The sequence below is a fragment of the Etheostoma spectabile genome, chromosome 8 (assembly GCF_008692095.1).
Source record: "Etheostoma spectabile isolate EspeVRDwgs_2016 chromosome 8, UIUC_Espe_1.0, whole genome shotgun sequence".
Classification (NCBI taxonomy): domain Eukaryota; kingdom Metazoa; phylum Chordata; class Actinopteri; order Perciformes; family Percidae; genus Etheostoma; species Etheostoma spectabile.
This window is the reverse complement of record NC_045740.1, coordinates 30,634,609-30,645,808: the sequence shown is the minus strand read 5'-3', so window position 1 is coordinate 30,645,808 and position 11,200 is coordinate 30,634,609. Positions and strand designations below refer to the sequence as shown.

Here is an 11,200-nt window from a genome sequence, read left to right as displayed (position 1 = left end):
CCCCCCCCCCCCCCCATGTGATGCCTTTGACAGAAAACTTATCCCTTGGTGGTTTCCTGGGTGGTTTTCTGGGGCTCTTTCTGTCAACTACAGACCGTTCTGGACACAAATGGTATTTTTCCATTACATGGTAGTTGCTTGGAATTCTATGCATTTACCTGTTATTTCTGATAATTTCATAAACAAAAATGTACATTATGCTTGAGTAAATAAAACCAAAAAATGATATTGTTTATTGAAATAAATAACCGTGAGAGTCTGATACAGCCAGACTCTCCTATTCAAGTTTTTATTCTGCTTGTTCAACGGTTGTTTGATATATTCCTCTGAAACACATTTAATGAGGATTTGAATTGCTCTTTTTTTCTCAGTTCTTACCATTTTAGTGTTGGTGATTGTCTTTTGGGGCTGGCTCAAACGTCTTTAGGGGCTCACACTTCTTCGTCTGCACTTCTTTAATCCTGTCTGCCCGTCTGTCCTCCAGGGGTGGTTTGAGCAACAAGCTCTTCCTGTGCAGCCTTCCTGACAGCGTGGACACTGTTTGGGATGAGCCCAGGACCGTCCTGCTGCGCCTCTATGGGGCCATCCTGCAGGTGGGAGCCACATCTCTTATCACTAGTCTTTTACCACACAAACGGAGAGTTCCAAGTAAGCCAGACTCTTCACCAGGATGTGTTGTTGTGTCTTAGAAACTAGTTTCCCTCAGTAGTGTGTAGGTATCAGTCGAACTGTTAGCTGCTTTAAAGGTGCACTATAAGTTCCTGCATGGTTTCAGTTGGATTTCATTTTTGTCTCAAATTGCAGGCATCTCTCCTTGATCCGCTAGGAGAGATGCCTACTCTCCTTGTTCTCCCCCCCCCCACGAATACACTGTAAAAACCCGGTCTTTGGAGACGACACTGGGGTCGTTAACGTCAAACAGACACTAGGGGCACAGGATAGGCACCAAAACACAACAAACTATTACAGCCAATCACCGACAAGATAGTTGGGGGAGGGGTGGGCGTTAGTGACAGTTAGTCAGTTAGTCATGAGAGTTACGGAAAACATGGGGGGAGGGGCGGGCTTGATCTGTTTTGTTTGCAATTTACTTGGTACGTCTACAGAAGTGACCATGCGGGAACTCATAGTGCACATTGAAGTGAAGATAAATGCTGCTGTACAGACAGACACACACACACAGACACACACACACACACACACACACACACACACACACACACAACCCCCACACACCGACACACACACACACACACACACACACACACACACACACACACACACACACACACACACACACAGGCAACAGAATGTGAAAATACACACTGATTATCTTTTACCACCTATGATAATATTTCACTTGTAAGTATAATCACAGAAACCAGACAATACAAACAAAAGGTAATACATGCAACTGTGTGATGAGGCAATCACCAACTGGGGAGGGGGGGGGGGGAGTGTGTGTGCGCGCATCTGCAGGTCATATGCTTAGTTGTGTGTGTGTGTGTGTGTACATCTGCATGGTCGTGTGTGGGTGTGGTGTGTGTGTGTGTGTGTGTGTGTGTGTACATCTGCAGGTCATATGCTTAGTGTGTGTATGTATGTGCGCGTGTTAGCCATTGTTGTACATGATGATGTACCCCCATGGCTGTACATGCATGTGTTCTTTGCCGTAGGCTTCCCAAAGGAGCGTGCCTTGGGCACTCTTGTTCCCTGGTGAACCCACCAAAAAACACGGTACAGTATGAGGTCTCTGAAATCTCAGCCTAATACAAAGAACGTTACACACACTCATGTAGCTCAACCTGGGCTGACAACGCTGGGAAGATACAGTATGGAGGGAAAAGAAAAGTGTTGAAGCGCCTCTTCTGTCTGTTTCTTTTCTTCTCTCTGTCCCTGCCTTGGGATTCTCAGTCGTCAAGAAGTCAGCAGAATTCTTTGAGCAGCGCAAGACAGGAGCCTGAGAATGAGTCACACATTTGCAGCTCGCTCAGCTGTAAAAAAAAATAAAATAAAATAAAATAAACACAAAAAAAACGGAAACAAGAAAAACCATTGGCCAGTGTGCAGTTTGGCTTGTTGTTCCTTCACAAAAACAGATAGTTACTTTATCTGTTTACATTTAATACAGAGAGATAGAGCCTGAGATGATGTGGCCTCCGTGTCCAGAGTCCATGATCCCAGTATCGATACGTGTTACGGCACTACCCCAAAGATAACCATTAAGTCAACATCCCCCTGCAACAAGAGTTCAAAAACATCTGAACATTGGCACAAAGTTCCTGAAAGCAGCATATTCTAATCTTCTGCTGGCGTTTACTCTTTTGAGCTCATGCTGTTTTTTCCAATCAGCTGCAATAAATTAAAGCCACTGTGATATGGGCTGCTTTCTTTTCTGCTTTCTCAGCCTTCACATTTGCCCAATGAATTTTGCATTAAGTATTAACTAAAGGCCGTGTAATAAAAAGCTAACCGTAGTTTTTATTGCTAGGGATGTCTGAGAGAGCAAAAGCACTGTGTCCTTCACCAAGGTAACTGCAGCCATCTTCATCAGGACAGAACTGCCTCTCAGGATTTAGTGACGTCTAATCAGAAAGCTAATACGATTAAGGAACTCTATGTCATTGTCAGAGTGCACAGCTACTAATGATCAAACAAAGCCTAACTGCACTGGAGGCAGCGTTTCTCAGCAATGCAGATATGTGAATAGCATGTAGGATAAATAAATGTGTGTGTGTATATTTAGCTCCAGCTCTAATACGTAATCCCCAGTTAAATGTCGCAATCACCAGTAGGCTTGGAATTGGGCAATAGAATAGTTTTATCTCTCCTCCTCAGAGATAAGCCCTGCTGGCGCTACGCTGTCTGATCTCTATCTCCGCTCTGTTTCTGAATGTCGTGTTAAGCAGGTAGTCAGGGGAGCGCAGCGGTTATTACGACCGATCCTCCGCACCGCCTTGTCAAAGACTTGGCGTGCGTTTGAACTCATACTGTACTGTTGGAACTGTAGGCGTGACTATGTTGACACTCACGGACCGCTTGACATGTATTCATGGCTAGTTCTCTCCTTTTTCTTTTGTTTATAGATGTCCTGTAATAAAGGAGATTCCCAACTGTCAAACAAAGAAAATCCCTTCCAAGTAAGTAACTGACCACGGTGCGACCAACACGGCATGTTCCTCTGCCCATAGTGTCGCCCAGTGTCCCATCAGTCATCACAACACCTGTTTCCAGCTCATGTTCACCCCGTGATGTCTGAAAACTTTCTTTTACTTACCTAAATTCTCCTCTTACTCATGTTTGTCGGTGCGGGGTTTTATTCTGCTCTGCCACAGTCTTCTGAACTCCTGATTAGGCCTGCACGATTCAGGGAAAAATATGACAACATTCTTTTGCTTAGAATTGATATGATTCTCTGACAGTTTTTGACAAATTGGCAGTACCAAAATTTTGGCACCTAGAGCACATTGCTCATCACCACGAGCCTGTAAACAGAAGGGCTCCACTGAAGAGAAGGGAGAGTGTTGTAGCGTCTCTTTATACCGTATATGAGAAAACTCAGAGGAGAAAGTAGCAGCGTTTGGGAGGCAGTCGGCTTCTAAAATTAAATGAGAATCAAAGTCATAGAAAACAAAACAAAAATGAAATCGTGAACGGGGTGAGTCGAGATTGCGGTGTTATAACGATTAATCGTGCAGGCCTACTCCTGAGGCACCAGGTGTTTCGGGTCAATATCCCAAAAATAAATAAGAATAAACAGGGTCCAGGTTGAAAAAAAACCTGAATTACCCTTAAGGTCCAGAATTGATGTAACCCCTGTCTCCACTTACTAACTCCTGGCAGAGCACAAATGTGAAACATGAGACACTTATTTAACTCATTTCAGTTCATACATCTCCAACAACTTGATTAAAATACTCATATTTTGAGAAGATTAGCTCACCTGGCTGGAATATAACTTTGGCATTTTTATTTGGAACGCAAGGCAGTGTGTACAGAACTAATTTCAGAGAAGGTTGTTTTTTTTTTTAAAAGAATCCGCAGCAACAATAACCCAGTATGTTAAGAGAGTCTCTGCCAAGCCTCAGCGACCTAGACATTCCTTCAGCCAGCGTGGTGTCATGATGACCCTCGGCCCTGGCATTACGTGGCCGAATGACAACTCACCGCCATGTGATGGAGGTGAGGTCATCGGCCAGTTAGCAGTCGTTATCACTCGGGCTGTTTCCCTTTCCTCTAAGCCAGCCTGCTGTTAGCAGGGACGCTGTGGCAGAACTGACCCCATTTCAGCCTCTTAGGACAACCTCACCTCGATCCACCTTCTAACAATGCTGTCTGGTCAAGGGCAATCCTTATTGGATTAGAGAGGATAGCATTGTGATAATCCCTGTGGGGACAGCACGTGGAAGACGCAGTGGTGGAAGAAGTATTTAGATCCTGTACTTAAGTAAAAGTACTAAAACCACAATGTAAAAAAATCTCTGTTACAAGTAAAAGTGCTCCGTTTAAAATGTTACTTGACTAAAGTATTATCTAGAAAATGTACTTTATGATGTATGATGAGATATTTCATTCACATGTCATGCCACTAAGTGGCCCCTCCCACACGGACTTAACGCCAATAAAAAAGTCATTTTATCCACAGCTTCCTGTCCAATGTCCACACACAACATACTCCACTTTGCACAGAAAAAGTATTACAAGCAGCATTTTAGTACTAAATGTTACGTTTTAGAAACTGGAAACGATCCAAACAGTTCTGTCAATAAACTCAGTGTTTAGTCGGCTAATAATGTATAGCTATTATACATAGTTATGTATTATGTTGTTTAATTTATTGTTTTGTGTGCAGAAATCTTAATGTGTAAAGTAACTAGTAACTAAAGCTGGTCAGATGCTGTAGTGGAGTAACTAAAAGAATAGGAACTAAAGCTGTCACATGAATGTAGAGGAGTAACTAAAGACTAGTAACTAAAGAACTAGTAACTAAAGCTGTCACATGAATGTAAGGAGTAACTAAGAAAATAGTAACTAAAGTAACTAGTAACTAAAGCTGTCATTGAATGTAGAGGAGTAACTAAAGTAACTAGTAACTAAAGCTGTAGAGAATGGAGGGGAGTAACTAAGAACTAAAGTAACTAGTAACTAAGCTGTCAGATGATGAGTGGAGTACTAAGTAACTAGTAACTAAAGCTGTCAGGTGAATGAGTGGAGTAACTAAAGTAACTAGTAACTAAAGCGTTCAGATGAATGTAGTGGAGTAACTAAAGTAACTAGTAACTAAAGCTGTCAGATGAATGGAGTGGGTAACTAAAGTAACTAGTAACTAAGAGCTGTCAGATGAATGAGTGGAGTAACTAAAGTAACTAGTAACTAACTGTCAGATGAATGTAGAGGATAACTAAAGTAATAGTAACTAAAGAATAGTAACTAAAGCTGTCAGTGAATGTAGAGGGTAACTAAAGTAACTAGTACTAAAGTAACTAGTAACTAAGCTGTCAGTGAATGTAGTGGAGTAACAAAGTAACTAGTAACTAAAGCTGTCAGATGAATGGAGTGGAGTAAACTAAAGCTGTCAGATGAATGTAGAGGAGTAACTAAAAGTAACTAGTAACTAAAGTAACTAGTACTAAAGCTGTCAGATGAATGTAGAGGAGGAACTAAAGTAACTAGTAACTAAAGTACTAGTAACTAAGCTGTCAGATGAATGGAGTGGAGTAACTAAAGTAACTAGTAACTAAAGCTGTCAGATGAAGGAGTGGAGTAACAAAGTAAATAGTAACTAGTACAAAGCTGTCAGATAAATGTAGAGGAAACTAAAGTAACTAGTAACTAAAGCTGTCAGATGAATGTAGAGGAGTAACTAAAGTAACTAGTAACTAAAGCTGTCAGATGAATGTAGTGGAGTAACTAAAGTAACTAGTAACTAGTAACTAAAGCTGTCAGATGAATGTAGTGGAAAGAAAATTGGAATATTTCTCTCTGAAATGTAGCGGAGTAGAAGTGGAAACGTTTCTGAGGTGAAGCAGCAGCTGTCCCGCTCCACCTGCTGCATCACTCCCAAGGCCAGCCGCTACATTTCTGAGAGCCGAGCAGCAGCCCTGATAAGGGACTAGTGTAGCAGTTTATATTCAAATATCCAGAGAGAGCGTGATCCCAGAGCCTGCACCTTTATGGATCTAGTCATTCAAAAACCATGTTAACATTTACTACTGGAAGCTTGTGTTTTCTTGTCAAAAGAGAAGAGGAAATGGTGTGAGGGAAGTGCATTTTTTTGGAATGTTGCAATTCCACCAATTGCTGATTCAACATCTATTGTTGATAATTAACTTTTAAACGGTCAGAAGACTTGTCTGGGGAGTGAGCCAAATCAAACAGACCGCTAAAGCAAGCAGTGGCATTTACCAGCAGACAGAGGAAATGAGCAGAGGTTGAGGTTGAGGTTGTCACGCTGTGACGGCCTCTAACGGCCTGGTGCATTTACATAACTGACTTTTAGGGTCTGCGTGGCTTTTCTCCGGTTTTCCCCACCTCTAAAAACATGTTGCCCTCACCTCACCATGGTGGGTGCTACACATTGGTGGTGGTAGAGTAGAATTATTACAAGAATATGACTTTAAAGACAATGCAAACCTATTTTCTCAATCATAGTCTCACTATAAGAGCTTGGTTCTACAATAACACTTATTTCTGCCCAAGGTAAGAAATATTGTAATATTATATGTGATTTTATTACACACAAGTCATGTAAATCTATGGTCCCCCTCTCTGCTCTTTTCACTTCAGATCAATCCGAATTGAGCAACATTTGAATTGGAATCCGATGATAGTGTGTGTGTGTTGTTCCAGACTGTCCGTCAAATCTGATCAAACCACAGAAAACAGTTTTTAAGTTGTTGTAGTTGTTGCTTATTTAACCATCAACATTTAAGGATATGGAGAAGTACTTTATAATAGTGTATAAATAATAGTTTTCAGGGGCTTTATTGGTTTTCAACATCATGCCATTCTACATTGTAACTGTCTGACCAACACTACCAATTTCACTGTTGTCTGTTTTCCGTCGAGTACAATTATTGGTATGCCCCAGATATGTCTTCATCACTAAGGCTCAATTTAAAGAGGTGCACTACAAAAGAGCACAGTCAACATTGCCTTGTCATTGGCATAGTTCTCAAAGTGATGACAAACATTCAGGCTGTTCTGTAGAGGTTATCTTGTTTGTCCACATGTGGGTTTGACTCTGCAGATCTGCGACAGTACTACTACACTAACTGAGATGCTGAAATATTGTCAGAGAAGTAATACAGCAGACCCCGCAGGAGTTGGAGTCTTTGCTTTTGCTTTCTGCGGCTTGTTGTCTGGCAGTATGTGTATCAAGATGATTATGGTAATTTAGTTCATTCACGTTGGAGATCTGAAAGCGCATGTGTTCAGCATTCTGCGGATAAGACATTACATAACGAAGGGGAGTATTCCCTAGACTAATACCCGGGGAATGAAGCAGAATGTGCTGCATACTGTTCAGGAGACAGACTTTTCATTTGTTCACTGTTGCACTAATAATATGCTGATGGAAACATTGTGCACATAGGGAAATAATGTGGGTGCCCTGTGGGTATTTGCTTTAAACGCTGCTCATTGGAGAATTAAAATTAAACATGATCCAGTTGAAGACTACTGAAACATATGGATGCTACCAAAATTTCTTGAAGTTAGCATATTCCAAGGCTTCTTCTTAACAAGCTCACATTAATCAAGATATGAATAGAATATCAAAGTGCAGTTTATTTGCAGATGATAGAACTCCATCCTCAATTAGAGCTGCAGCAATTAGTCAATGACATTATTATAAGAAATTATTATAAGATTGACAGTCCATTGATCAGCAACTTTTGGGATAATCAAGTAATTGCTGGTTCCAGATTCTTGAATATGAGGATTTGCAGGTTTGTTTTTCTGCCATTTTACGTTGCCTTGGGCTTTAGGAAATTATGATGGACAATGAACAAAAATTACAAAATGATTTTAGAGAAAACTTGCCGCTTCCTGTCAGCTGTGATACAGACGGCAGACGCTAGTAAGAAAAGGACTTTGTTTGGTTGCCTTTTATGAGACGTCTCCTTAAAAACCTTTTTGGCATCTTTATCAACCTTGCCCGGTGTCCTCCATCACAGTTATAGTTGAATAAATAATAATTACTGGAACGGCACTCTGAGAGAGCGTAGAACTATGTCGAGGCCAATGGTGCATTCTAGGGCTGGGCAATATGTATTGATGGTTTATCCATATCGATATATGAGGCTAGATATCGTCTTAAATTTTGGATATCTTTATATTTTAATATGGTTTTGAAGTTTGCATTACAGTAAAGGGATGTAACTTTCTTGTCCTACCAGTTGTGCTAGCTGTTCTGCTATTATTGTTGTTATTATTATTATTATATCTGCTAGCCTGTCCAGCCAGACCCACATCCAGATGCTGGATCTGGGAACTCCCCATTGGCTGGGCTCAATCCGGGGGCGGGATTAAATTATCCTCTGCAAGCAATAGGATAGCGCTGCAACCAACCAGCTGGTTGATAGATCCAACTTTTTCCGTATCCGGTCGGAAGATCTTTCAGATTATTCTGACTGCATAAATGCAGTACAAATACCCTATCTTGCACTGTTGATGAAAGGGAAACAGTATTTGTGTATCTGCCCAGCGATTCAAATCGGTTTCATATTTGAATTTTTTTAATTTGAATGACCAAGTTCCATGGAAATGGGGCCTGACGTTTTTAATCCTGAACAAACTGACCGGGAAACTTAGCATCCTTGGTCAAGGTAATAATAATAATAATAAAACTTATAATTAACTAAAGTAAAAAGCTATTTGTAATAGTGAGCGTAATTTATAATTTCCAACGTTATCACAACAGAGATACCAGTGTGTCCTAGAGTAAGATATCTCTCCAGGTGGCACGGTGAGGGATTTGTTTTGAGAAATGTGACATGTCGAAGGCCGGAGGCAGTATTGTTTCCTTTGAGCCGCTTCCTGCTGGACGGCCAGTGTGAAGCACATTCCCTGGCAAGTAGCCAAAGACTCCAGCGCTCAGATCCAAATCTCTCCGCAGCAATTTATCTGAAGGTTATTCACTTAAGAAGATTCAGATAGCATTGGGGCGATTGCAGTGAATTGAAGCTCACATTGAAATGCAGCAGATTGCAGCATTAGCCAGTAAACTTCCTCAGGGAAATATCTTGATTCTGCGGCTGTAGTTCCCAAAGTACTTCTACAAACCCCGAAAGCAACTAGTATTGGCACTATTCTATCTGTACTTCTACTTGCTAGCTTTTTCTGTAACTTTCAACCCTTCCCATCTCGTGGTACATGGAGATTACTCATTTGATAACTGCTAAGTAAACTTTTAAAGATCAATATTGAAATTTCTGTTGGAACCATATTGGCATACATTTGTTGTACATATTTGTTTTAGAGGCAGAGCGGATCCTGGGGCACTTCTTTGAGTTAAAACCAAGAAAACACTTTCTGGAGAAAGTTTAAGTAGGCCTTTTTTTTTAATAACTAGCAAGTATAAGGAACTCTATTCAAGACAATAATAACTGACTAATGATTTGGCTGGCTAGCTGCTGAACTAACTAGTAATCATTTATTTTGGTTTAAGGCCTCGTTGAATCCTCTCGACCCAACTCAGTCCGCGAGCCTATTTCTGTCTTCATTGCAACTTTGACCCAAAGAGATGCTATTAGTATCACTGTTTGACTAATCAGGGTTTAAGTTTCCCATGGTATACATCTCTCCTCTGCCAATGACCTCTTGCCTATTTGGTGAGAAGCCATGGTCTTTTTCCACACAATAGAGGGAATCAGAATCAGTCCATGAATATCCAGCACCCAGATTCAGTGTTTCAGGCTCCTAGCACGTGTTTGTGTTGGCATGAGAGAAGGTTTAACCTTGAGCCCATGGTGGACTCCAGGTGTGAGTGTGTGCGTTGGTGTGCCACGTTGGCGTGTCTCTAAGATAAAGGGAGAAAGACAAGGCTGTCCTCTCTGCTTCGGCAACTTCAGCAGTAACTGGTGCTGCAGCTGAGTTTATTACCACAGTAAACAATTTTTAACAAGTTATGGTCTCAATCGTCACTTTCAAGTATTCTTCAGAATAGCATGGTGTTCATTCAGTAGGTTATGGTTCCATTTATTTGAAAATAGACGATAAAGCAGGGATTGCTTTAGGGGCGTGGCTACACGCCGTCCTGGCAACGTGACACAGGCTTATTTTAAAGGCTGACCCTCTCACTGTGTTTTCACTTCATCAAAGTTGAGTGGAACATTTTGGTCGCCTAAAAATGTCTTGTTCAGCGTTCTTCCAATCAAGCTACCTAGCTACCGCTAGCATTAGCTGGTGACTTAAGGGAAAGTCAAAATGGCGGTCCATAAACCAATGGGTGATGTCACAAATGCTACGTTCACTATTTTTCAGTCGGTGGGTTCTTCTCTCTTCTCACGTAACCCTAACTAACCCTTAAAGCCTTTCTCCTAATTCAGACTCCCCCCCCCCCCCCCCCCCCCCCCCCATTCTTCTCCTCCTTCTTGATTTCTATTCAGTTCTTAATGCAGAGCAGTCTAATTTCAGAGCATGAGCATGAAAAGTCATTACTTTAACATGAACCATGCGCTGTTACAGATTGCCGTCTGACAAGGGAATTGTTTTTACCTCACTCTAACTTTCATGTTTTTAGACATAGAGACCAGAAAAAGCTCTTTGTCTCCTTTCTCATTCTGCTCTCTTTTCATTTTGCAGCACTGGCGGTAAGTGTCCCTCACACCTTAAATGTTAGGCTGCTAAGTTTTTTACTGTTGTGTGTTTTCAGGGGGCGGAGGCCATGGTGTTGGAGAGCGTGATGTTTGCTATTTTAGCGGAACGGGAGCTCGGACCCAAACTCTATGGGATTTTCCCCCAGGGCCGACTGGAGCAGTATGTCCCCGTAAGCTACCACGTTGTTCATATCACATCAGTTTGGAACGGGTGGACAAAATAATAGGAACACTCTATGATCTTCGTAACTAGAATAAATTCAAATGATTGTCAACGATTGGGGTGGTAGTAGCTCAGTCCATTGGGAGTTGGGTTGGGAACCGGAGGGTCACTGGTTCAAGTCCCTGTACGGACCAAAAGTATGGTGGTGGACTGGTAG

The 11,200-nt window shown here is 41.5% G+C and overlaps 1 protein-coding gene across 1 annotated transcript in view; it reads left to right on the top strand.

Moving 5' to 3' along the window:
• Window positions 1-11,200, top strand: part of LOC116693435 (choline kinase alpha) — a 23,049-nt gene that overhangs the window by 3,172 nt on the left and 8,677 nt on the right. The window contains exons 2-4 of the mRNA XM_032522426.1: window positions 485-593; window positions 3,087-3,140; window positions 10,877-10,990. Coding sequence (XP_032378317.1) covers window positions 485-593; window positions 3,087-3,140; window positions 10,877-10,990 — 277 coding nt within the window. The remainder of the gene's footprint in view (window positions 1-484; window positions 594-3,086; window positions 3,141-10,876; window positions 10,991-11,200) is intronic.